Source organism: Coregonus lavaretus (genome assembly GCF_964263955.1).
Source record: "Coregonus lavaretus genome assembly, chromosome: 21".
NCBI classification, from domain to species: domain Eukaryota; kingdom Metazoa; phylum Chordata; class Actinopteri; order Salmoniformes; family Salmonidae; genus Coregonus; species Coregonus lavaretus.
Genome location: NC_140008.1, coordinates 6,404,357 through 6,431,253, shown reverse-complemented (window position 1 = coordinate 6,431,253; position 26,897 = coordinate 6,404,357). Strand labels below are relative to the sequence as shown.

Here is a 26,897-nt window from a genome sequence, read left to right as displayed (position 1 = left end):
CTTATTCTGAGGTGACTGTGTCACTGGGACAGGCATAGGGACACGGACTGACTGAGACATGTCCCAAAACCTTCAGTAAAAGGTAGATTCTATTCAGTAAAAGGTAGATTCTATTCAGTAAAAGGTAGATTCTATTCAGTAAAAGGTAGATTCTATTCAGTAAAAGGTAGATTCTATTCAGTAAAAGGTAGATTCTGCCCAAATAAACTACGTAAGGGGACTGTGTCATTAGGACAGGACAGGCATGGACTTTACACATACCTTCATTTCGGCTTAGTAAAAGGTTGATTTTATTCTATTGATTCTACATTAAATACACTAGGCCTAAATCATAAAGAGGAGGAATACTCCACATTCTTATAATTACACATGCATACAGGCCAACTGTACTGTAGTCATACAGGCCAACTGTACTGTAGTCATAGAGGCTAACTGTACTGTAGTCATACAGGCTAACTGTACTGTAGTCATACAGGCCAACTGTACTGTAGTCATACAGGCCAACTGTACTGTAGTCATACAGGCTAACTGTACTGTAGTCATACAGGCTAACTGTACTGTAGTCATACAGGCCAACTGTACTGTAGTCATACAGGCCAACTGTACTGTAGTCATACAGGCTAACTGTACTGTAGTCATACAGGCCAACTGTACTGTAGTCATACAGGCCAACTGTACTGTAGTCATACAGGCTAACTGCACTGTAGTCATAGAGAAGATGGAAAGAGAAAGAAACAGACAGAGAGAGGAGGCTGCACATGACACATTTACACAGTAGAAACATGGACTCACCATTTGGTCAGTTCTTGGCTCCTCCTCAACAACAGTCAGAACAGTCTTTGCTATCCATTCCAGTTGTTGTGGTGGTCAACACATATGATCTTAACGACTTTAACTCTGTCCCAATGGTGAGCTCATCTGCAACAATACATTAGTGTACATGAGTTCCCTCTCTACATGTATTTCTATATACACTGAGGGTACAAAACATTAAGAACACCTGCTCTTTCCATGACATACACTGACCAGGTGAATCCAGGTGAAAGCTATGCTCCCTTATTGATGTCACTTGTTAAATCCACTTCAATCAGTGTAGATGAAGGGGAGGAGACCAGTTAACCTTTTACTGCAGTGGGCTAAATCAGGGTCACACAGAGTTTTTCTTGGTAGTCTTAAACAAATCTACTTTGAAACAAAAGTATACACCTCACACACATGGTTATGGACTTACAAAAAATAAGACACCTGTACCATGTCAGATATGTAATGTAACAGTTGAAATGTATTCCATTTTGAGTTTGCATCCCAATAATACACTTTATGTACATCACAGAAGACTGAAATATAACAAAACTGTTTGACATAGAAACCCCAGATTTTCTGTGTTTATTTCATTTTGTAAAAAATTAATTATGAAATTATGAAAAATATTGATGACATCCCACCCATGAGGCCACTAGGTCATTTGACTGCAAGGAAGGGCTACAGAAGGATTTTTAAGCCGTGAGACAATTGAGACATAGATTGTGTACGTGTGCCATCCAGAGGATGAATGGGCAAGACAAAATATTGAATTGCCTTTGAACGGGGTACCCGGACAGCTGATGAAACTGAGGAGTATTTCTGTCTGTAATAAAGCCCTTTTGTGTGGGAAAACTAATTCTGATTGGCTGGGCCTGGATCCCCAGTCGGTGGGCCTATGTCCTCCCAGGCCCACCAATGGTTGCACCCCTGCCCAGTCATGTGAAATCGGTAGATTAGGGACTAATGAAATTATTTCAATTGACTGATTTCCTTATATGAACTGTAACTCAGTAAAATCTTTTAAATTGTTGCTTGTTGCGTTTATATTTTTGTTTAGTATACAATATTTTGTTGGTTATTGAAAATATGTTTTAAAGCGGTTTAGATGGTACAATGATTCTTTATACTTGCTTGTTTTGTCACATAAACTGAAATTTGGCGAACTATTAGAATTTTAGCAACCAGGAAATGGCTGGACGATTTCTGCATATTGCACCTTTAATATAGATCAGAATTCAAAAATCTGATTTTCAATATTAATTAATTCTGCATTTTGACATGTCCCTCCGTGCACCCTGTGTGACTTCTAGTAAGATTTTAACCCACTTACCCCAAAACATACTCCAAGTTTTCACCATCATTGTAAAGCCCTAGTTATTTCGTTGCTTTGACAAAGTTAATTCTGAAGATTATTATTTATATGATGTGATTAGTGATTCAACCCTGGTACGTGAACTGAACTCTTATTTTAATATGGTAAAACTATTTATTTTATTCTATATTTCTTTCAAAATAAACATTGAACATCTAATAGTCAATTCTGGAGTTTTGTGGAGGAAAACTGAGCGGGTCGAGCACAACACATCAACCCTTTAACCCATAGATAGACAGGCTAGATTTTTTGGACAATTTCATTTTTTTGGTGAATCTTGCATTCAATTGCCCCTCCCTGTTGCACATAACAAGCTTCCATTCCCCCTGTCACAACTGGATTCATGGCTGATTTAACTAGTAATTACAAGTTGGAGAGGCTTTCAAGTCGATTTTTCCCAGACGTGGTTAATGCCCACTTCCCACTTGGTTACGAATGCACCATAACATTGGTAACCATCCACTGTAGGGCCATATATTACCACTCATTGGAAGCACAAGTCTTAGACCTACACTTTGAAAAAACGTGGAGCGTAATAATTTTGTTTAAATCGATACGAACTAAAATAAAACAATTATAAAAACAGCATAGTGCCTTGATCTCGGCATTATTTTTCAGTATTTAATTAAGTTGAAGAAAGGCACTTACTGTAGTGTATTTGCCTCTTGAGATCGGAAATCTTGTTTTTGTATGAAGTTGAACATGCGCTCTTTATGACAGAATGTAAAAATTAGGTGAAATCAAACTTTTACTCACCATCACAATTACAATTATATCACTGGCAAAGTTTTGGCTTTGTGGCCAAAAACAATTTCTCCACTGATCAATACTAAAGAGTAATTTAAGAAGCCGAATTAGGAACCACTTTGGCCACCCTGTAGACGAGATGTCATAGCGATGCATTTCTGGAATATTGTCAGGCATTACATGGATTTTTAGCAATGATGAAAATGTATCTAAATGTATTTGAAATAGATTTTACGTGACGTTTTTTTCCCCGTACGGGATACCTTGGCTTAGTTCAACAAGTCACCATATTACTACCGCCTGTTGACTCTGCTATGGCTCTAATGTACTTCTCATGTATACAAACAGGAGGATGTGATCAACTCCTTGTGGCGGGCCGGGTGCCTGCAGGCTGACCCTAGTCGCCAGTTGAACGGTGTTTCCTCTGACACATTGGGTACAGCTGGCTTCCGTGTTAAACTGGCGGGTATTAAGGAGCTAGGTTAGATGGAGGACGCATGACTCCACCTTCGTCTCTCCCGAGCCCGTTGCGGAGTTACAGCGATGAGACAAGATCTGAATTGGGGGTAAAATACCAACAACAAAAAAAAAAGGCCAGGAGGAAAGATAAACAGTCTACTGTCACTGTGGTGCACTTAAGGCATTATTGCTTTTATACAACAGGTTACCAACATATTCAAATAATGATTGACATATTTTCATAAAAAACGTTATTTTGATTAATTTATTCCTTGGTTTTTTACCAATCAGCATTCAGGATTAGACCCACCCATTGTATAAATAACAATAATTCCATGCTTACCTTTTCCACAAGAGGAGAACTAGCAGTCCAATGGGTTAATATATAAAAATACGCTGGAACTCCAATATAAACAAGAAAACAAAGAGAAAAAAAGAAATATGATAAAAAGGACAAAAATAAAAGGCAAAGAAAAGTAATATGAACAGGATCCAATCAAAAGGAGTAACCCTTAAAACGTTTGTAAAGGCATCTGTTCCATTGTTCATAGGAAACAGGGTCCAGTCCAGTGTGGAGCGACTGTCGGCGTGCAGTAATCCAGGTAATCCACAATAAACTGGGTCTGTGTCTCCCAATGGTAATGCAAAAGGTCTGTGGGTGTCTGTCTGTCTGTCTGTCTGCCTGCCTGCCTGCCTGCCTGCCTGCCTGCCTGCCTGCCTGCCTGTCTGTCTGTGTCAGCTGTAGGTCCTGTAGGAGGCTGATCACATTAACCTGATCCAAGGAGAGAGGAGAGGAGAGGAGAGGAGAGGAGAGGAGAGGAGAGGAGAGGAGAGGAGAGGAGAGGAGAGGAGAGGAGAGGAGAGGAGAGGAGAGGAGAGGAGAGGAGAGGAGAGGAGAGGAGAGGAGAGGAGAGGAGAGGAGAGGAGAGGAGATGGTTATTAGGGAGATTGCGGTATCAAGAGAAAATAGATGTAAGAACATCAAAACACTTTGGGGCTCTCTGTCTATGTTATTCAATTAAAGTCATTGTTAGTTCATTGTACAGGTCTAAGGTTAGGCTAGAAGATAATTTCAACACATACCTTCAATTTTGTTCAACGTTATTTTGATGTGCCATGTCGGAGACATTCGTGTACTATAAATAATTTACAGAATGAGATGGGGAGGGGTAGTCTGGTAGCCTGTAGCCTGGTCCCAGATCTGTTTGTGCTGTCTTGCCAACCAACTCCTATGGCAATTGCCACGCCTACCTGGGACCAGGCTAGAGAAGCTGTGGGGGGAGGGGGACAATACATGAATAGACACTGACCAGTTGCTAAGACAGCACAAACAGATCTGGGAGCAGGCTAGGGCAGCTACAGTGTGGTGGGGAAGGGCGTGACGAGACAGAGACAGATGCAGCCTCCAGTCTTAGTCTCTAGAGCTGATTAGTACTGTATCATGCTAATCTCAAAGGGCTGGCCACTGTTACAGGAGACATCACACAGTCAACTCAAAATAACATACAGAAATGACATGGCGTGCAGGGAAGCTAAAGTAATTCCACTGCCTAACAGTGAAGCACCATTTTGCTGGCTCTAACAGCCACCCAATCAGTTTGCTGCCTGTTCTTAGTAAACTGATGGAGAGGATTGTGTTTGACCAAATACAACGCTATATTTCAGAGAACAAGTTAACTACTTACTTTCAGCATGCAAATAGAGAAGGGCACTCAACTTGTACTGCACTGACTCAGATTGGCTAAAAGAAACGGATAATAAGATGAGAGTTGGAGTGGTATTGTTAGATTTTAGAGCAGCCTTTGATGTTATTTGATCATAAATTGATATTGTTACTTGTTATTGCTTTACATCACCTGCCATCACATGGTTGGAGATGTATTTATCCAGAATAACCCAGAGTGTTCTTCAGTGGAAACTTCTCTAACATCAGATATGGACAGTGCAGTCACAGATAGAACAATATTTCACTGGATGTATAAATGTGAAGGATCCGGTTGGCTTTTCCACTCACTACCAAATATGGTGATGAGAGGAAGCCCAGTGGCCGGCAGTGGGAGAAAATGGAGCAAGATTGATTTTGGCCGACATTCTGCTAATTTTCTCATCGTTTAAACATTTGATCTCCATACAGTTTCCTGTTTCCAAAACTAGAATCTGTAACAAACCGAGTGGACTGCGCTTTGTAGACTTTACCCTTTGCCAAAGTTTTAAAAAATGGCAATGTCTGTTCTCTTCTATTCTGTTCTGTTCTGTTCTATTCTGTTCTGTTCTGTTCTATTTCTTTATATTCTGTTCTATTCTATTGTATTCTATTCTATTCTGTTCTGTTCTGTTCTGTTCTATTCTATTTTATTTTATTTTATTCTATTCTATTCTATTCTATTTTATTATATTATATTATATTATGTTCTATTATGTTCTATTATATTCTATGTTATTCTATGTTATTCTATTTTATTCTATTTATTCTATTTTATTCTATTTTATTCTGTTCTATTTTATTATATTCTGTTCTATTCTATTGTATTATATTCTGTTGTATTCTGTTCTGTTCTGTTCTGTTCTGTTCTATTTTGTTCTATTCTATTCTATTCTATTCTATTTTATTATATTATATTCTATTCTATTCTATTATATTCTATTATGTTCTATTATGTTCTATTATATTATATTATATTATATTATATTATATTCTGTTCTGTTCTAGTCTAGTCTGTTCTATTTTATTATATTATGTTCTATTCTATTCTATTCTATTCTATTCTATTCTATTCTATTCTATTCTATCCTAAAATGTTAAATGACAAAATAACAGCAATCAAACCAAGGGAATCCAATGCCCATTCAGTCCAATGCCAGCCAGGTTAAAGTGCCTACGCCCAACCTTCTCCCCCTGGGAGCCTCTCTCTCAACGCTGCCCTGTTCGCCTCTGTCTGCCTGGCCTCGCGCCTCCCCGGGGACCTGCACACCTCCGGTGGCCTGGACTCTTCCTCCTCTCCCTCCTCCCTTCATACCTTCACCATGCTCTGCTGGGCCCTGTTAGTGTTTGCCCTATGGCCTTGCCTGCTGCAGCGGCTGAGAGACCGTGCCCCGCGGGGGTTTGGGGGTGTGTGTGTGCTGGTGGGTGTGTGTGGGGTGGGGGGGCTTGGCTCTCTGTGGCCTGGGGGGGGACTGTGACCCTGCTGTGTCCCCTACTGTTGATCCGACTGCAGAGTGACAAAGATAACATCCAGGGACCCTGGGATGAAGCCGAGATACGAGAGGACCTAACACGCTTTCTCCATTGATGGGTAAAGGAGGACGGTAAGGGAATGTCCTCCTCAACTACCAGACTGGGAGGATGAGTGGCATCCTGAAAACACTTTATAGAAAGCTGTTGCTCCTATTTTAACAGAAGAGGATTTCTCAGCTGGGAACTGAAGCTCTTTGCTGCCTACTGAAGACGCTTTGCTCAGATTCCACCACTAGGAAAGGACCTTTTAAAAAAAAACAATTTATACAACTTCTAAACATGTGTGTCTAGTAGCCAAGGGCTCTGAGGCATGGTAGATTGTGACCATGTTGAATGAAATAGGAAATATTCAACCTGTACTACCTGTAAGTCGCTCTGGATAAGAGCGTCTGCTAAATGACTAAAATGTAAATGTAAATGTAACAGAACAGAATAGAATATAATAGAATAGAATAAAATAGAATATAATTGAATTGAATTGAATCAAATAGAATAGAACAAAATAGAACAGAACAGAACAGAACAGAATAGAACAGAATATAATACAATAGAATAGAACAGAATAGAATAAAATAGAACAGAATAGAATAGAATAAAATAGAATAACATAGAATAACATAGAATATAATAGAACATAATAGAACAGAACAGAACAGAATAGAATAAAATAGAATAGAATAGAATAGAATAGAACAGAACAGAACAGAATAGAATAGAACAGAACAGAACAGAATATAATATAATAAAATAGAACAGAATAGAATAGAACAGAACAGAATAGAACATAACAGAATAGAACAGAATAGAATAGAATAGAATAGAACAGAACAGAACAGAATAGAACAGAATGAAATAAAATAAAATAGAATGGAATAGAATAGAATAGAATAGAATGGAATAGAATAGAATAGAACAGAACAGAACAGAATAGAACAGAACAGAATAGAATAGAATAGAATAGAACAGAACAGAACAGAATAGAACAGAACAGAATTGAATAAAATAGAATAGAATAGAACAGAACAGAATAGAACAGAATAGAATAGAATATAATATAATAGAATAGAATAGAATAGAATAGAACAGAACAGAACAGAACAGAACAGAATAGAACAGAATGAAATAAAATAGAATGGAATAGAATAGAATGGAATATAATATAATAGAATAGAATAGAACAGAACAGAATAGAACAGAATAGAACAGAACAGAACAGAACAGAATAGAATAGAATAGAATGGAATGGCCGGCAGGGATGTAGCTCAGTTGATAGAGCTTGGCGTTTGCAACGCCAGGGTTGTGGGTTCGATTCCCACGGGGGGCCAGTATAAAAAAATAAAAAATATTCACTAACTGTAAGTCGCTCTGGATAAGAGCGTCTGCTAAATGACTAAAATGTAAATGTAAAATGTAGAATAGAATGGAATAGAATAGAACAGAACAGAATAGAACAGAAGAGAATAGAATAGAAGAGAATAGAACAGAACAGAACAGAATAGGTATCTTGTGCTGTGGGTATTAGTGCAGTATTTTAAGGGGTGGGGCAAAGTGATTTTTTGTTTATTTCATTTTTATTAGATAGGAAAGTGAAAGACTTACAAGAAACGTAGGAGGAGAGGGTATGCCAGAGGCTTGGATTTGAACCCACACTCACACTGGTATGTTGGGGGCAGCCACTTAGACCACTAGACCATCCCAGCGTATTACCCTTTTAGGGCACGTTGAATGTTTCTGATGCCAACTGTTTTAGACAACTGCTTAGACCGTAACAGAGCTCTCTGCTGCAGAGTACACTGGAGAACACAGCACAGCACACAGTAGTCGTATGTGTCCATCAGTAACGTATATCAACATAACTGCCATTTTAAAGTGACTTGGAGTAAATCTGGCCTTTTTTTTTACAACATGATTAATGAACAACATATGGTTTGGTTTTGAATGATACGAAGCTCGGAGGCTCAAACGATACAAGGACATGTATGGACATAGGACAACCTGTTGTGGAAGACTGGTGGAACATACTGGGACACATTACAATGCAGATGACACAATATTCACTTATAGAGACTTGCAGTAGCCTACATAAGACACAGCTGTGTCCGCGACAACAAAATGGTTTGGCCCTGATGACGGGTATACACATCCTCCGCTAGAGAGAGACACTAACCAGCTTTCCATCCAACCTTTTTATGGGCGTAAAGTACGTCGGATATAAAATGTAATGACAGGCCTGATGGAAACAGAAGAGCTGTCGGTAAACTTTCCAAATGTCGACAAAACAAAATACGCTAGTCAAGTTGGTATATTTTTGTGTTGTTGAAATTAATTATGCGAGAAATGTCGGTGGAAACGCTTTTATGCGCAAATATTGATATAATAACCATCATATTGAAGTAAACTTGGGAGTCACACGATGATATGTGATGTGGTCCTCCCACTACAACTCGGGAAACCATGCAGTTTATTAGTCTACGGATGAAATAAGTTATGCTGAACTTCACAGGGTGGTGAAAGTGCACGGTGATGAGCTTGATGCTCCTTTCCAATAAATATCGAGGGTCTTATTCTGGTGACATGATCGTCAATGCTTGGCTGCCGTTTGACAAATACAAATAATATTGCTATTTTATCCATAAAATCTCATCATGTTGGCTATCCTACCTGCACTGTATCTGCGAGCTGTTGGCTAGAGCGCACGTGCCAACACCAGAGTGGGCACACTCGCTATATAACGCAAATGTTTTTGTGAGAAAACCATCAGTGGAGTTGAAAATGCGATGGAAATCCATTGAACTTGTATTTTTAATACTGTACATGGGAATTTAACCGCCAAAGGTATTTTTATGTGCACTAAGTCATCACGCACAGCCTTTTATGTACAACAAATCAATTTGATAGAAACACAACTCTGGTGGGAAAATTTGATTTTATGCGGATTTTAGAATATTCGAATGAAAGTCTGTCCCCAATTGGATGGAAACCTAGCTACTGTCTCTGCAAGTCTTAGTGCTGGAGAGAAAGTAGGAGTGGTCTATAATATTGGTAACACTTTACATTAATATATACTTTATAATGAATGTATAATTAGTATAGGCTCTTAATCTTTAGTTATAATAGCAATTAGTAGTGAAAAGTTCTATATTTTTTTATTAAGCTCTTGTTATTATTTTGTGAACTAACAAGTAGCAACATGGTCTCTGTGTTAACGGCTTAAAGACCACTGAGGAGACACTGTAGGCCCTACATCCACCCCTAACCTCATCCACCCCTAACCTCATCCACCCCCTAACCTCATCCACCCCCTAACCTCATCCACCCCCTAACCTCATCCACCCCCTAACCTCATCCACCCCCTAACCTCATCCACCCCCTAACCTCATCCACCCCCTAACCTCATCCACCCCTAACCTCATCCACCCTCTAACCTCATCCACCCCCTAACCTCATCCACCCCTAACCTCATCCACCCCCTAACCTCATCCACCCCTAACCTCATCCACCCCCTAACCTCATCCACCCCTAACCTCATCCACCCTCTAACCTCATCCACCCCCTAACCTCATCCACCCCTAACCTCATCCACCCCCTAACCTCATCCACCCCTAACCTCATCCACCCTCTAACCTCATCCACCCCCTAACCTCATCCACCCCTAACCTCATCCACCCCCTAACCTCATCCACCCCCTAACCTCATCCACCCCCTAACCTCATCCACCCCTAACCTCATCCACCCCCTAACCTCATCCACCCCTAACCTCATCCACCCCTAACCTCATCCACCCCTAACCTCATCCACCCCCTAACCTCATCCACCCCCTAACCTCATCCACCCCTAACCTCATCCACCCCCTAACCTCATCCACCCCCTAACCTCATCCACCCCCTAACCTCATCCACCCCCTAACCTCATCCACCCCCTAACCTCATCCACCCCTAACCTCATCCACCCCCTAACCTCATCCACCCCCTAACCTCATCCACCCCCTAACCTCATCCACCCCTAACCTCATCCACCCCCTAACCTCATCCACCCCCTAACCTCATCCACCCCTAACCTCATCCACCCCCTAACCTCATCCACCCCTAACCTCATCCACCCCCTAACCTCATCCACCCCCTAACCTCATCCACCCCTAACCTCATCTACCCCCTAACCTCATCCACCCCCTAACCTCATCCACCCCCTAACCTCATCCACCCCTAACCTCATCCACCCCCTAACCTCATCCACCCCCTAACCTCATCCACCCCTAACCTCATCCACCCCCTAACCTCATCCACCCTCTAACCTCATCCACCCCCTAACCTCATCCACCCCCTAACCTCATCCACCCCCTAACCTCATCCACCCCCTAACCTCATCCACCCCCTAACCTCATCCACCCCCTAACCTCATCCACCCCCTAACCTCATCCACCCCCTAACCTCATCCACCCCTAACCTCATCCACCCCCTAACCTCATCCACCCCCTAACCTCATCCACCCCCTAACCTCATCCACCCCTAACCTCATCCACCCCCTAACCTCATCCACCCTCTAACCTCATCCACCCCCTAACCTCATCCACCCCTAACCTCATCCACCCCCTAACCTCATCCACCCCTAACCTCATCCACCCCCTAACCTCATCCACCCCCTAACCTCATCCACCCCCTAACCTCATCCACCCCTAACCTCATCCACCCCCTAACCTCATCCACCCCCTAACCACATCCACCCCTAACCTCATCCACCCCCTAACCTCATCCACCCTCTAACCTCATCCACCCCCTAACCTCATCCACCCCCTAACCTCATCCACCCCCTAACCTCATCCACCCCTAACCTCATCCACCCCCTAACCTCATCCACCCCCTAACCTCATCCACCCCCTAACCTCATCCACCCCCTAACCTCATCCACCCCCTAACCTCATCCACCTCTAACCTCATCCACCCCCTAACCTCATCCACCCCTAACCTCATCCACCCCCTAACCTCATCCACCCTCTAACCTCATCCACCCCTAACCTCATCCACCCCTAACCTCATCCACCCCCTAACCTCATCCACCCCTAACCTCATCCACCCCTAACCTCATCCACCCCTAACCTCATCCACCCCCTAACCTCATCCACCCCCTAACCTCATCCACCCCCTAACCTCATCCACCCCCTAACCTCATCCACCCCCTAACCTCATCCACCTCTAACCTCATCCACCCCCTAACCTCATCCACCCCTAACCTCATCCACCCCCTAACCTCATCCACCCCCTAACCTCATCCACCCCTAACCTCATCCACCCCCTAACCTCATCCACCCCCTAACCTCATCCACCCCTAACCTCATCCACCCCCTAACCTCATCCACCCCCTAACCTCATCCACCCCTAACCTCATCCACCCCCTAACCTCATCCACCCCCTAACCTCATCCACCCCCTAACCTCATCCACCCCTAACCTCATCCACCCCCTAACCTCATCCACCCCCTAACCTCATCCACCCCTAACCTCATCCACCCCCTAACCTCATCCACCCTCTAACCTCATCCACCCCCTAACCTCATCCACCCCCTAACCTCATCCACCCCCTAACCTCATCCACCCCCTAACCTCATCCACCCCCTAACCTCATCCACCCCCTAACCTCATCCACCCCCTAACCTCATCCACCCCTAACCTCATCCACCCCCTAACCTCATCCACCCCCTAACCTCATCCACCCCCTAACCTCATCCACCCCCTAACCTCATCCACCCCTAACCTCATCCACCCCCTAACCTCATCCACCCTCTAACCTCATCCACCCCCTAACCTCATCCACCCCTAACCTCATCCACCCCCTAACCTCATCCACCCCTAACCTCATCCACCCCCTAACCTCATCCACCCCCTAACCTCATCCACCCCCTAACCTCATCCACCCCTAACCTCATCCACCCCCTAACCTCATCCACCCCCTAACCTCATCCACCCCTAACCTCATCCACCCCCTAACCTCATCCACCCTCTAACCTCATCCACCCCCTAACCTCATCCACCCCCTAACCTCATCCACCCCCTAACCTCATCCACCCCTAACCTCATCCACCCCCTAACCTCATCCACCCCCTAACCTCATCCACCCCCTAACCTCATCCACCCCCTAACCTCATCCACCCCTAACCTCATCCACCCCCTAACCTCATCCACCCCTAACCTCATCCACCCCCTAACCTCATCCACCCCCCAACCTCATCCACCCCCTAACCTCATCCACCCCTAACCTCATCCACCCTCTAACCTCATCCACCCCTAACCTCATCCACCCCCTAACCTCATCCACCCCTAACCTCATCCACCCTCTAACCTCATCCACCCCTAACCTCATCCACCCCTAACCTCATCCACCCCCTAACCTCATCCACCCCTAACCTCATCCACCCCCTAACCTCATCCACCCTCTAACCTCATCCACCCTCTAACCTCATCCACCCCCTAACCTCATCCACCCCCTAACCTCATCCACCCCCTAACCTCATCCACCTCCTAACCTCATCCACCTCCTAACCTCATCCACCCCCTAACCTCATCCACCCCCTAACCTCATCCACCCTCTAACCTCATCCACCCCTAACCTCATCCACCCCCTAACCTCATCCACCCCCTAACCTCATCCACCCCCTAACCTCATCCACCCCCTAACCTCATCCTCCCTCTAACCTAAGGTTTGTCCTAAGAGAAAGATCCGGCAAACATTGGTTCCATTGAGAATTAGGGAACACTTGTAACTGTGTAGGATAAGTGTATAATCTTTTTATATAAGGATTTTATCACAGTTGCTGAAATCAAACCTTAAACAGATGGTTCCAAAGTTGGCCGTTTTATAATTCCTCATAATTCTTATTTTTTTGTGTGGATTTTAAGTGTCTAAAAGGAATAGCATTTGGAGATCGTCCCCCAGCAGTGATGGACCCAATAACACTAGATGTCTATGGCAAGTGGAAGCATAATAATAATCTGTTACAAAGACATATTGAAATTTGTGACTTACAGGAAGGTAAACCAAACACAACAAAGTCAGGTGTTCATCTTTTTAATGGATGGATGGGTGGAAACCCAGTCATGCCAGATCCCTTAGCACTCAGCAACAGCATGACGTTACCGTACCTTTAACTTGAACATGTCAGTGGAGTCTTACCTGTCTACCAGGTGAGGAGAAGACCCACATAGAGCAGGAGCCCCATTATATTCATAATCTACATCAACGTACTGTACCATGAAGCAACTGACATCGAGTGGCTCTGACATGGAGACGTGTGATTACAGTTTAATAGAACATATACTTCATATTGTTCAGCATGCAAACTCAGTCAGGCAGGTGTGTGTGTGTGCTTTCAGCGGGGTGTGTAACCTCTGGAAGGATGACTTGGACATAGTAGATACCGTAGATGACACACCTATGTACCAATAACAAGGAATTAAGGAGTGTTGGAAAGTGACTGTCTGTGTGTGAATGGCACCGCCCAAAAGTCCTTTGGAGAAGTAACCTGGTGTTGGGTTCATTTTGGCTTTAACTTGTTGTCTTCTTTAAAAGGTGGAGTCTAGATAATCATACAGGAAAGATAGATGGCTTTTACTACAGGGAGGGGTAATGGGGAGGGGTTATAGGGACAGGAGAGAGGTAAGGGGAAGGAGTTATAGGGACAGGAGAGAGGTAAGGGGGAGGAGTTATAGGGACAGGAGAGAGGTAAGGGGGAGGAGTTATAGGAACAAGAGAGGGGTAAGGGGGAGGAGTTATAGGGACAGGAGAGAGGTAAGGGGGAGGAGTTATAGGGACAGGAAAGAGGTAAGGGGGAGGAGTTATAGGAACAGGAGAGAGGTAAGGGGGAGGAGTTATAGGGACAGGAGAGAGGTAAGGGGGAGGAGTTATATGGACAGGAGAGAGGTAAGGGGGAGGAGTTATAGGAACAGGAGAGGGGTAAGGGGGAGGAGTTATAGGAACAAGAGAGTGGTAAGGGGGAGTGGTAATGTCATTTGAGGTAGTTCAAGGGACAAGCACAATGCGCATGGTGTTGGTGTAACCAGAGCCTGGACGCCAGCCGGTCACAACAATGACCACATCTCCAGACTTGAAGAACTGACGATGCTTTCCTGTTGGAGGGGAAAGAGACAGAGAGGTGTTAATGGTACCAGAACAGGAGAAAGAGACAGAGAGGTGTTAATGGTACCAGAACAGGAGAAAGAGACAGAGCTAGCCTTACTAAGTTTTGCGTTGAACTTATTTGATGATTTAATATTTGCGAATCACATTGCAATACACTTTTCCCCGCAGAGATTTCACATTACATTTTAGTCACTTAGAAGACACTCTTCTCCAGTGCATTCAACTAAACTAGGTAAAACAAGGATCACGATCATTGCACATAAAACCTTCAGAGTCAGAGATAAGAACAGTGTTATTACTCACCCATCTCCAAGGCGAAGTTTATGCGGAGGTCGACATCCTCGGCCCAGACATCGTTGGCAGGCTTGGTGTACAGCACGGGGTAGATACCGCGGTACAGATGAGCCTGGCGGGCAGTCTGGCCGCAGCGGGTCACAGCGATGATGGGGGCACGGGGCCTGTACCTGGACAGCAGGTGGGCGGATCTAGAACCAGACACAGGAAGGAACAGCAGATTAGAGTCCAGAATAAACACACACTTCATACAAACTCTGGACACAGCAGTGGAAGGTTAACAGTAATAATTCTCAATCAAAATGTCAAAATATCATCACATTTCAGCACAGAGCTGACAGTGCAGTGGCGCGGGGTGTTTCTGAACTTTGAGTGGAGAGGAGGGGAGTGGAGGAAAGGAGTGGAGAGGAGAGGAGAGGAGAGGAGGGGAGTGGAGGAGTGGAGAGGAGTGGAGAGTAGAGGAGTGGAGCGTAGAGTGGAGTGGAGAGAAGAGGAGAGGAGAGGAGTAGAGAGAAGTGGAGTGGAGAGTAGAGCAGTGGAGAGTAGAGCAGTGGAGAGGAGTGGAGTGGAGAGTAGAGCAGTGGAGAGGAGTGGAGTGGAGGAAAGGAGTGGAGAGGAGAGTTATAATGAACTTCCTAAATGTCAGGGTTCAGGACTCTAAAGGTTGGGAACTAGAGGATCCCAGATCGTGTGCTGCAGGGGCTTGGCTCACTGAATACAAGTCATGGGTCTCTGCAACAGGGCTGAGTCTCTGCTACATGGCTGAGTCTCTGCTACAGGGCTGAGTCTCTGCTACAGGGCTGAGTCTCTGCTACATGGCTGAGTCTCTGCTACAGGGCTGAGTCTCTGCTACAGGGCTGAGTCTCTGCTACAGGGCTGAGTCTCTGCTACAGGGCTGAGTCTCTGCTAAAGGGCTGAGTCTCTGCTAAAGGGCTGAGTCTCTGCTACAGGGCTGAGTCTCTGCTAAAGGGCTGAGTCTCTGCTACAGGGCTGAGTCTCTGCTACATGGCTGAGTCTCTGCTAAAGGGCTGAGTCTCTGCTACAGGGCTGAGTCTCTGCTAAAGGGCTGAGTCTCTGCTAAAGGGCTGAGTCTCTGCTACATGGCTGAGTCTCTGCTACAGGGCTGAGTCTCTGCTACAGGGCTGGGGTAAGAGGGAGAGGTGGATGGGAGAGGACTGGAGACAAATTAACAACTGTACTGCACAAAATTCAAGTGCAACTGAATCAAGTGAGTGTTAACCTTTTCTGAGTGAGTGTTGGCTTCTAGCACCCTGTCACCCTGTCACCCTGTGATCCTGTGACCCTGTGACCCTGTGACCCTGTGACCCTGTGACCATGTGACCCTGTCACCCTGTGACCCTATGACCCTGTCATGGATCCAAGAGGATGGAGTAAAGCACATTCTATTCCTGAGGTTGTCATCAGTGCCATGTCGTTCATGTTTGTCCTTTCCTTCAGAGGCAGAATAGAGGTGGAGAGAGTATCGTGTGTGTTCTGCTCTCTGATTGGTTCGTACCTGCCAGACTTGGTGAGCACAATGATGGCGCTGGCGCAGCACTTGAAGGACGCCTCAACGGCGCCGATGGCAACGGACTCAGATGGGTCACGGGTCAGGTGGGAGGTACGACAGAGCTCCTCGAACATCTGCCTGTGGAACATGGCGGCCTCGGCCTCACGAGCAATCTGGAGGGGAGAGGAAGAGAGAAAGGCAGAGAGAGGGAGGGAGTTAGGGAGGGAGGGATGGAGTTAGGGAGGGAGGGATGGAGTTAGGGAGAGAGAGAGAGAGAGAGGGAGGGAGGGAGTGAGAGAGAGGCAGAGAGAGGGAGGGAGAGGGGGAGGGGGGAGGGAGTTAGGGAGGGAGGGAGGGAGAGAGAGAGGGGGAGGGAGAGAGAGAGAGAGAGAGAGAGAGAGAGAGAGAGAGAGAGAGAGAGAGAGAGAGAGAGAGAGAGAGAGAGGGGGGGAGGGGGGGGGGGGGGGGGGGGGGGGGAGGGAGAGAGAGATGACAGGTGTCAGATTCCTCTCATACAGTATTGTACAGATAACATGGAGCAAGGTCGGCACAGATTTAGACCACAATGACACTCTACCTAAACTAGGGGGCTAAATTAGTTTCATACACCCCTAAAATAAAGTCCTGACTCCTAAACATGAACAGCTACAACAGTGACGGCTTCATCCAGCCACAGTCAAATGATAATAGAGGCACCCATTTGTGCATACTACTATATCTAGCCCTGTTTATACCTGGTGCTAACATGCGTCATTTGTCCAGATCTTGTCCACGTTCAGATTGTGCCCACATTTTGTAGATGATTAAAAGGTTGTGTCTACACGTGACACTTACATGCGACCTCTGCTATCAGAATACGAAGATCGCATTGAAAAGACGGGTCTAGACGCACAAAAGTCGCTTTGTGGTCTGATTGTGTTCAGATCTGGCTGACCACTTCAAGAGGTGGTCAGGGATGCATTGTCTACGGCTTTCTCCTCCGTCTGGACGCAATCAGGCTACCGAAAGCGCATACAGTGGACGACGGTCATCAGCACTCCTCCCACAAGTCTCCAGAAAACGTGTGTTTTGGGACCTAGAGGCACCTTTTCATTATAACGTTGGAGGAAATACGTTACTAGTGTGTGAGGAACGTGTTAGCTGGCCTCCATAAATGCTAGCCAGCTAGCTAATATTTAGAAAAAACAATTTTTTGTTTGGCTATAGTTATGCTAATCCGTTTGCAATCCCTTTGGCGTTGCTTGCTAGCTTGCTGGCTAGCTACAGAGGTTAGCTGGCTAGCTACAGAGGTTAGCTACTACCATCAGCTGTTGCTGTTATTATCATACTTTGTCTATTCCACCGTTTGTAGAATGCATTCTGGCATTTGAATATAGCGCGGAAAATGGAATCCGGACACACAAAGACGCATTGTGATCTGATTGTGATCAGATCTGCCTGACAACCTTCGGTGGTAGTCATAAATGGCATTGTGACTGGATATCTTTTCAAGTGTAGATTGATCTGGACAGTGAAACCATTTAATCATAATTATCCCGCCCTCTCAAATCATTGACAGGTGACGCCATTAACCTAATGGCATCAATATGTGTGTTAAAAAAATATTACTTTGAAAGAACATACAGGTATGTCGAATAATTTGCATACAGGGAGGACCCAGGATATCCGCTCACAATGCGGACACAGTGGACGGACAAGAGACACATTTTACTACCAGTGTAGATGCAACAGCTACAGTACAATGTGGGTACAATCAGAGTGTGGACAAGATCGGGACAAAGGAAGCATGTTAGCACCAGGTATAAAATTAGGCTTCTGAAGGTGCAAGTTAAGAAGTGTAGTATCCACTAGTTATTATAATCATTGTGGGCTGTATACCCGAAAGAACACTGAGTTGTGGTGCAGATCCTCAGACGTGCTGATGATGGAGCAATCTGATGCCACAGTCACAAAATGCCCGAAACAGATGCAGTGAAGACCAATAGGGGGATAGGGGGAGGGGGGAGGAGGAGGGAGGAGTGGGAAGAGGGGAGGAGGAGGAGGGGGAGAGAGGCTCTGTCGTGACCCATGGGGCGGCACACAATTGGCCCAGCGTCGTCCAGGGTAGGGGAGGGAATGGCCGGCAGGGATGTAGCTCAGTTGGTAGAGCATGTTGTTTACAACGCCAAAATTATGGGTTCGTTTCCCACGGTGGGCCAGGATGAAAAATAAAAAAAGGAAGAGGAGGGAGGGGCCTATAGAGACCATGCCTATAGAGGGCACTCTTATCTATCCTCTCACCTTGTGCTGTGTGCGGACAGCCTCCAGTGGGTAGTCTCCCTTGGCGGTCTCACCACTCAGCATGATGCAATCGTTACCGTCCAGAACGGCGTTGGCGACATCGGAACCCTCAGCACGGGTGGGGCGGGGCTTCTTAATCATACTCTCCAGCATCTGCAAGGAGGAGGGGGGGGGGCGTCACATCCTGAACTTCTAATCAACCCCTAGGCCTTACCCCTAGCCACTAGAGGTTGGATAGTTGGAGATCTGAGACTGGATAAGCATTTGCAGTATGGCAACAATTCCACATGTCCTTTCAGCAAGATCGAGCTACCATCATATTGCTTACACCTATCCAATCCTCTCAGATCTACACACGTGTGTAGGGGGTAAAGGTTGATTTGGTTAGTCCGCTGATGACGTGTCTGACCTGTGTGGCGCAGGTGATGGGCTTGCCCATCCTGTTGCAGCGTCCGGTCATCATCTTCTGGGCAATGAACACCTTCTCTGTGGGGATCTCAATACCCAGGTCACCACGGGCAACCATGATGCCATCGCTAGCCTCCAGGATCTCATCGAATCTATGCATAGACAAATGATAACATAGTTTGAGTCAATATCAAGGAATTGCATTGGGCATCTGTTTTTCCAAGCGACTGAACTAATGCTCAAGAGTAGGATCTTTCAAGCAGAGATTTCTTACTGTTTTTCTTTTGAACATTTCCAAAATGAGACACTGTAATGTGACCATGCATTGCATTGTGTATTTACATAAGACTTATTTTACCAGGTAACACGTTCTCATTTCCAGAGTGAGGCCTATATCTTTTAGATGCACACCTGCGCACACCCTCGTGGTTCTCCAGCTTGGAGATGATCTTGATGTCCTTGCCCTTCTCTCCCAGCACCTTCCTGACAGCGTGCACGTCGGCTGCCTTACGGATGAAGGAGGCGAAGACCATGTCCACTCCCTGCTCCACACCGAACTGCAGATCCTGGATGTCCTTCTCAGAGACAGCGGGCAGGTCCACAGCAGCACCGGGCAGGTTCACACCCTTCTTGGAGCCCAGAGTACCACCGTTCTCAATCTCACAGTCCAGGAAGTCAGAGCCTGGGGAACCATTTTGTTTCAACAGGCACCTTGGTTACTTTGGTGTGTAGCTACTTCCTCTAAAATTCCATGTTGTGAAAGTGTTATGGTGTTGCTACAGTAGGATGTTGCTAGGATACTCACCGACTTCCTTCACCTTCAGGGACATGAGGCCATCGTCAATGTAGACGTGAGCTCCGACCTTCAGGATCTTGGTGATGTTCTTGTAGTCCAGCCACAGGTGATTCTCATCGCAGTTATCCTTGTACTTGTCGTCCAGGGTCAGCTTGATGTGTCCTCCCTTCTTCAGCTCAACCTCAGCTTCGCCGCTCTGTACAGGAGAAGAATCATATAATTACACTATATAACTATTATTATTAGTATTCTGTACTGTATATCTCCACGGGGAACGACAGGGCTCATGATCAATTCACACATTCGGATGCTAGTAGCGTTCTACTGTGCGACAGTACTTTATGTATATCCAGGCTCTGTCGTAGCCGGCCGCGAACGGGAGACCAATGGGGTGGCGCACAATTGGCCCAGCGTCGTCCAGGGTAGGGGAGGGAATGGCCGGCAGGGATGTAGCTCAGTTGGTAGAGCATGGCGTTTGCAACGCCAGGGTTGTGGGTTCGATTCCCACGGGGGGCAAGTATAAAAAATTATGTATGCACTCACTAACTGTAAGTCGCTCAGGATAAGAGCGTCTGCTAAATGACTAAAATGTAAATGTAAATGTATATCCGGCTGTAGAAAAGATGACCAAAGACAAACAGAAATGGAGAGCCTTTGTTGCTGCCCTGAATCTAGCAGTGTTGTACTGTACTGCTTTGAGATTTCATTGCTGTACAGTGGGGAGAACAAGTATTTGATACACTGCTGATTTTGCAGGTTTTCCTACTTACAAAGCATGTAGAGGTCTGTAATTTTTATCATAGATACACTTCAACTGTGAGAGACGGAATCTAAAACAAAAATCCAGAAAATCACATTGTATGATTTTTAAGTAATTAATTTGCATTTTATTGCATGACATAAGTATTTGATCACCTACCAACCAGTAAGAATTCCGTCTCTCACAGACCTGTTAGTTTTTCTTTAAGAAGCCCTCCTGTTCTCCACTCATTACCTGTATTAACTGCACCTGTTTGAACTCGTTACCTGTATAAAAGACACCTGCCCACACACTCAATCAAACAGACTCCAATCTCTCCACAATGGCCAAGACCAGAGAGCTGTGTAAGGACATCAGGGATAAAATTGTAGACCTGCACAAGGCTGGGATGGCCTACAGGACAATAGGCAAGCAGCTTGGTGAGAAGGCAACAACTGTTGGCGCAATTATTAGAAAATGGAAGAAGTTCAAGATGACAGTCAATCACCCCCGGTCTGGGGCTCCATGCAAGATCTCACCTCGTGGGGCATCAATGATCATGAGGAAGGTGAGGGATCAGCCCAGAACTACACGGCAGGACCTGGTCAATGACCTGAAGAGAGCTGGGACCACAATCTCAAAGAAAACCATTAGTAACACACTACGCCGTCATGGATTAAAATCCTGCAGCGCATGCAAGGTCCCCCTGCTCAAGCCAGCGCATGTCCAGGCTCGTCTGAAGTTTGCCAATGACCATCTGGATGATCCAGAGGAGGAATGGGAGAAGGTCATGTGGTCTGATGAGACAAAAATAGAGCTTTTTGGTCTAAACTCCACTCGCCGTGTTTGGAGGAAGAAGAAGGATGAGTACAACCCCAAGAACACCATCACAACCGTGAAGCATGGAGGTGGAAACATCATTCTTTGGGGATGCTTTTCTGCAAAGCGGACAGGACGACTGCACCGTATTGAGGGGAGGATGGATGGGGCCATGTATCACGAGATCTTGGCCAACAACCTCCTTCCCTCAGTAAGAGCATTGAAGATGGGTCGTGGCTGGGTCTTCCAGCATGACAACGACCCGAAACACACAGCCAGGGCAACTAAGGAGTGGCTCCGTAAGAAGCATCTCAAGGTCCTGGAGTGGCCTAGCCAGTCTCCAGATCTGAACCCAATAGAAAATCTTTGGAGGGAGCTGAAAGTCCGTATTGCCCAGCGACAGCCCCGAAACCTGAAGGATATGGAGAAGGTCTGTATGGAGGAGTGGGCCAAAATCCCTGCTGCAGTGTGTGCAAACCTGGTCAAGACCTACAGGAAACGTATGATCTCTGTAATTGCAAACAAAGGTTTCTGTACCAAATATTAAGTTCTGCTTTTCTGATGTATCAAATACTTATGTCATGCAATAAAATGCAAATTAATTACTTAAAAATCATACAACGTGATTTTCTGGATTTTTGTTTTAGATTCCGTCTCTCACAGTTGAAGTGTACCTATGATAAAAATGACAGACCTCTACATGCTTTGTAAGTAGGACAACCTGCAAAATCGGCGCAAAATCGGCAGTGTATCAAATACTTGTTCTCCCCACTGTATATGTTTATTTTTCTTGCCATTTTTTCATGCTGTTTTTATTGTGAGAGACTTGGTGTGTTAAGTAAGATTTCCAACTTGAAAACTTGAACTAGTACATGCCTCTGTTCATCCGTTTGGCTTTTCATGAAGGTTCACAATAAATTAATACTCACGCCCTTGATCAGTCCTGTCCTGATCTCAGGTCCCTTGGTGTCAAGAGCGATGGCCACTGGTCTGTACTCGACGGTTCCGTGTCCGAAGCTCTCGGTGGCCTCACGGACGTTCTTGATGGTCTCAGCATGGTACTGTAGGGGGTGTCAGATCATTTAGAGACATCATAGGTGGTTTCAGAACAGTACTGTAGAATACAAAAATGATAGGGGTCCAAGCACAGAATCTTGAGAAATCCCAAATTCCACTTTGGAATGCTCAGGTGGTTTAGTTACCGAGCTGGACAAATTGATATCGCCCAGATAGGTAATAGTGTATTGCAATTTTGAATACACTTTATATAATGTTTAATTTGATTTGATTTGATATACTGTGTAGGGGGAGTCCTATCATGTAGAGACAGGAGGATTTCCACACTGTAAATGACATAAATAAATAATATATATATAATTTTTTTTACTCTGTAAAATATTGACGTTAATTACATTAGATTTAGTAGCAACTATGTCAAAGTGTTATGTCTATATTAAGAGCAGACGTGACCAAGGTGACCGGCGTGGTCATATTCAGTAGACTGTAATATTATACTGTACACATATAGTAGAAGCTTTCATAACTTGATGTAATAAAACTGTTAGGATTTTGGCGCCTGCAACACATTTGGTTCCAGCAGAAAACCATATGAGGTGATAAATGTATGGTGGCCTAGCGGTTAAGAACATTGGGACAAAAACCGAAAAGGTCGCTTGTTTGAATCCCCGAGCCGACTAGGTGAAAAATCTGTTGATGTGCCCTTGAGCAAGGCACTTAACCCTAATTTCTCCAGGGTTGCTAACAATAATGGCTGATCCCTGTCCGTGACCCCACTCTCCAAGGGTGTCTCAAAGTTGGGATATACACCTCACACTCGTACAGGTTACCCACTTGTACATACAGTGAAACAGGACTAATATAGGCAGCCCCTATTTGACCTTTAAAGTCTGACCTAGATATGAACTGCACGTTCGCCAAGGCAAAGGCCCACCTATCCATCTGGTATCAAGTTATAACTAGGCTACTGCTTAAAAATGCTTACTGCCTCGTGCTATACCTCAGTGTTGAAAGCAACAATGATTAATGGGTGACAGACAAAGGACGATTTAATAATTTGTTATGTTTTGGCCTTGGTTATATTAAAATGAATAGGTCCTGTGTGGCTCATTTGGTAGAGGTAAGGTACGCTGTATTCCCACTGGGCCTATCCATATAAAATAAATGTATGCTTCAGTTGGTAGAGCATGGCGCTTGCAACGCCAGGGTTGTGGGTTCGATTCCCACGGGGGACCAACCAGTACAGGAAGAAAAAAAAAAAGTTAGAAAATGTATCCACTCACTAACTGTAAGTCGCTCTGGATAAGAGCGTCTGCTAAATTACTAAAATATACATGTCAAAAATAACTGTAAATCACTTTTGGATAAAAGCAACTGCTAAATGGCATACATGAAATAGAATAGCCACGTAGCATAGCTCAGCCTCTCTTGCTGCCCCTAAACAGTTTTTGCTGAGAACCTGAGACTAGGAGACTCACAGCTATTTATAGCTATTCTGACCACCTGACCAGGGGCAGAGGTCAAGTTTCCTTTGCCCTTCTGATAATGTCTCTTAGCTCTGACCTCAAGACATGAGAGACATGTCACATTATTATAATATTCTGCATTATATATGTTTAAAGCTAAGTTCAGATACCCTGCTCCTGCCTCTGGGGGATCTTCTCTGTTGAGGTTGTTTTTCCAGAAATCCCAGTTGTAAGATTCTCTGAATCATGGGGGGAATAAGGAGGAAATCTGGGAATCCTTAAACCGGAATTTCTGGAAATTTGGGGAAAGTTAATTTTGCAACCCTACTCTCTGTCGATCTCGTCTTCAAGCCACACCTCCATTTCTAATTTAGAAACTAGAACTTAAATGGTGAACGTGACTCCACACCTCCTGTGATGCAGTTTAGCTAACACCCAATCTACACTGAATTGACAAAACATTAAGAACAGCTGCTCTTTCCATGACATATATTTACCAGGTGAATCCAGGGGAAAGCTACGATCCTTTATTGATGTTACCTGTTAAATCCCCTTCAATCAGTGTAGATGAAGGGGAGGAGACAGGTTAAATAAGGATTTTCAAGCCTTGAGACAATTGAGACATGGATTGTGTATGTGTGCCATTCAGAGGGTGAATGGGCAAGACAAAATATTTAAGTGCCTTTGAACAGGGTATGGTAGTAGGTGCCAGGCGCACCGTTTTGAGTTTGTCAAGAACTGCTGCTGGGTTTTTCACGCTCAACAGTTTCCTGTGTGTATCAAGAATGGTCCACCATCCAGCCAACTTGACACAACTGTGTGAAGCATTGGAGTCAACATGGGCCAGCATCCCTGTGGAACGCTTTCTACACCTTGTAGAGTCAATGCCCCGACGAACTGAGGCTGAACATTAATGAACATTAATGACAGTATTTGTGTGGTTGGACCAGAATGAACAGTCCTAAAGAGTAATGGAGGAATGGACACACTGATAACGTGTGATACACAAGTTGAATATCATCTATCAACAGTCCTGTACAACTTCAGAGAAGAGAACGTGTTCTTGGGACAAGCCATTAAAGGGCCGCACACATCGCACCGAATGTGGATCTCCTGTTCATCTACCAATCGTTCAGCGCGCTGTCGACGTCTGACTGCCGACATTGTCGTGCAATTCTACATGTAAAATCATTTGCACTCGGGTTCACAAATTACAGACGGCATTCTGTTCAGAGGTGCTGAGTACCCACTATTGGTGAGTCATAACAGTACCGTTGGCTTTTGTCTGATTCAAATATATAAGTCTGATTCAAATATATAATAAAAGTTTAATTTTTCTTTACAAGTATCGCTCTTTATAGAATACTGCAACTGGCTGTGAGCTTTCCAGGTGCACTCTGCCCACCCGGGTGAAGCAGGGTGACAAAGTTAAAAAGCCATGACTTTTAAAGAGGTGTAAAGCCTAGTGGGGAGAGGTGTAAAGCCTAGTGCCAGGACCTGGCTATGATCCATCTAGCTGTACTACTGATCAGCTAAAGACAAGAGAGGATGACTGGGGGAGGAGGAGGAGGGTGAGAGGGCACTGAAGAGCAAATAAGAGGGTTCAGATCAGCTTACAGACACTGGCATTTAAATGGTACAGTGATAATGTCACAATAAGGCTGGCTGGGCTCTGGTAGACTCCCTAAAGGTTGTATTAGGAGACTGGCTAGGCTGCAGACTCACTCAAGACCAACTGGCAGTCTTTATACTCAGCTGAGTGGAAATGTCACCATATTGCTTTCCCTTTTCAGATCAACTTGAGGTACCAGGGAGTAAGGGCTAGGGGTCCGTTTGTAACTCAGCACTAGTCTAAATCCATGAACAGCTGTGGGGGCATCAGGTTCACCACTAGAGCCCTTTACCTTGGCTTCAGCACTAGTTTAGTGTGATCTAACGAGAGAATGTTGTCCTGGGCAACACCACTGACCTCATGAGTTCCGTGAGAGAAGTTCATTCTTGCAATGTTCATCCCAGATTTGATCATCTCCTTCAGCATATCCACTTTTCTGGAGGCGGGTCCTGCAGACGGACAAGATGACAAGCAAGGGTTTTAGAGGGATATAGGCCTTCAGTAGACCTGCTCACACAGAATGTAAAAACACATCGCTGGATTGCTGTAGTATAGGCCTAGGGCCTTCTATGAAGTGCTCTGTAACGATTACACTGATGGAAGAGCAATAGAACTGAAACTGACTTCAGTATGATAAACACAAGGAGGTGAGGAGCTTGAGTACTGAGGGTATGAAGGGTGAGGGGTGAGGTAGGGTTGAGTACTGAGGGGTTGAGTACTGAGGGTATGAAAGGTGAGGTGGGGGGGGGGGTGTTCTCCGCTGACCGATGGTGCAGATGATTCCGGTGTTGCGAGACTTGGCTGGGGCGGAGTCGATGTCCAGAAGACACATGTGCTCCAGGAAGGTGTCAGCCATGGCAGCGTGCAGCTGCTGCGTCTGGATGAAGGCAGAACCCACATCTTTTCCTTTAGACATGATTGGATTGCTGTCTGAGATGTCCTGGAAAGAGGGAAAGAGACAGGGAGGGAGTGGGGGGAAAGAGGGAGGGAGGGAGGGAGGGAGGGAGGGAGGGAGGGAGGGAGGGACGGATTGAGGGAGGGAGGGAGGGAGGGAGAGCGGGGACGGATTGAGGGAGGGAGGGAGGGACGGATTGAGGGAGGGAGGGAGGGAGGGAGGGAGGGAGGGAGGGGAGAAAGATAGGGGGAATAAAGTGATGAGACGATACTTTGACATTCTGTTCGATATGACATTTCATCTTCACCTCTAACT

The 26,897-nt window shown here is 45.2% G+C and overlaps 1 protein-coding gene and 1 pseudogene across 2 annotated transcripts; one reads left to right on the top strand and one right to left on the bottom strand.

Annotated features, from left to right (window-relative positions):
- Nucleotides 1-4,498: 4,498 nt before the first annotated feature.
- LOC311148726 (phosphatidylinositol N-acetylglucosaminyltransferase subunit C-like) lies at nt 4,499-6,855 on the top strand (annotated as a pseudogene). Its single transcript has 2 exons — nt 4,499-4,515; nt 6,256-6,855. The product of its transcript is annotated as a phosphatidylinositol N-acetylglucosaminyltransferase subunit C-like (transcript).
- Nucleotides 6,856-14,626: 7,771 nt separating this feature from the next.
- Nucleotides 14,627-26,603, bottom strand: LOC311149194 (pyruvate kinase PKM-like; the record flags this gene model as incomplete). The annotated part of the gene is made up of 10 exons (XM_084186278.1): nt 14,627-14,733; nt 15,050-15,231; nt 16,557-16,723; nt 18,831-18,983; nt 19,240-19,390; nt 19,650-19,920; nt 20,044-20,230; nt 22,522-22,653; nt 26,045-26,136; nt 26,453-26,603. The coding sequence occupies 10 exons, from the start codon at nt 26,601-26,603 to the stop codon at nt 14,627-14,629; spliced, it is 1,593 nt and encodes a 530-aa protein (XP_084042404.1).
- Between the last annotated feature and the right edge of the window lie 294 nt (nt 26,604-26,897).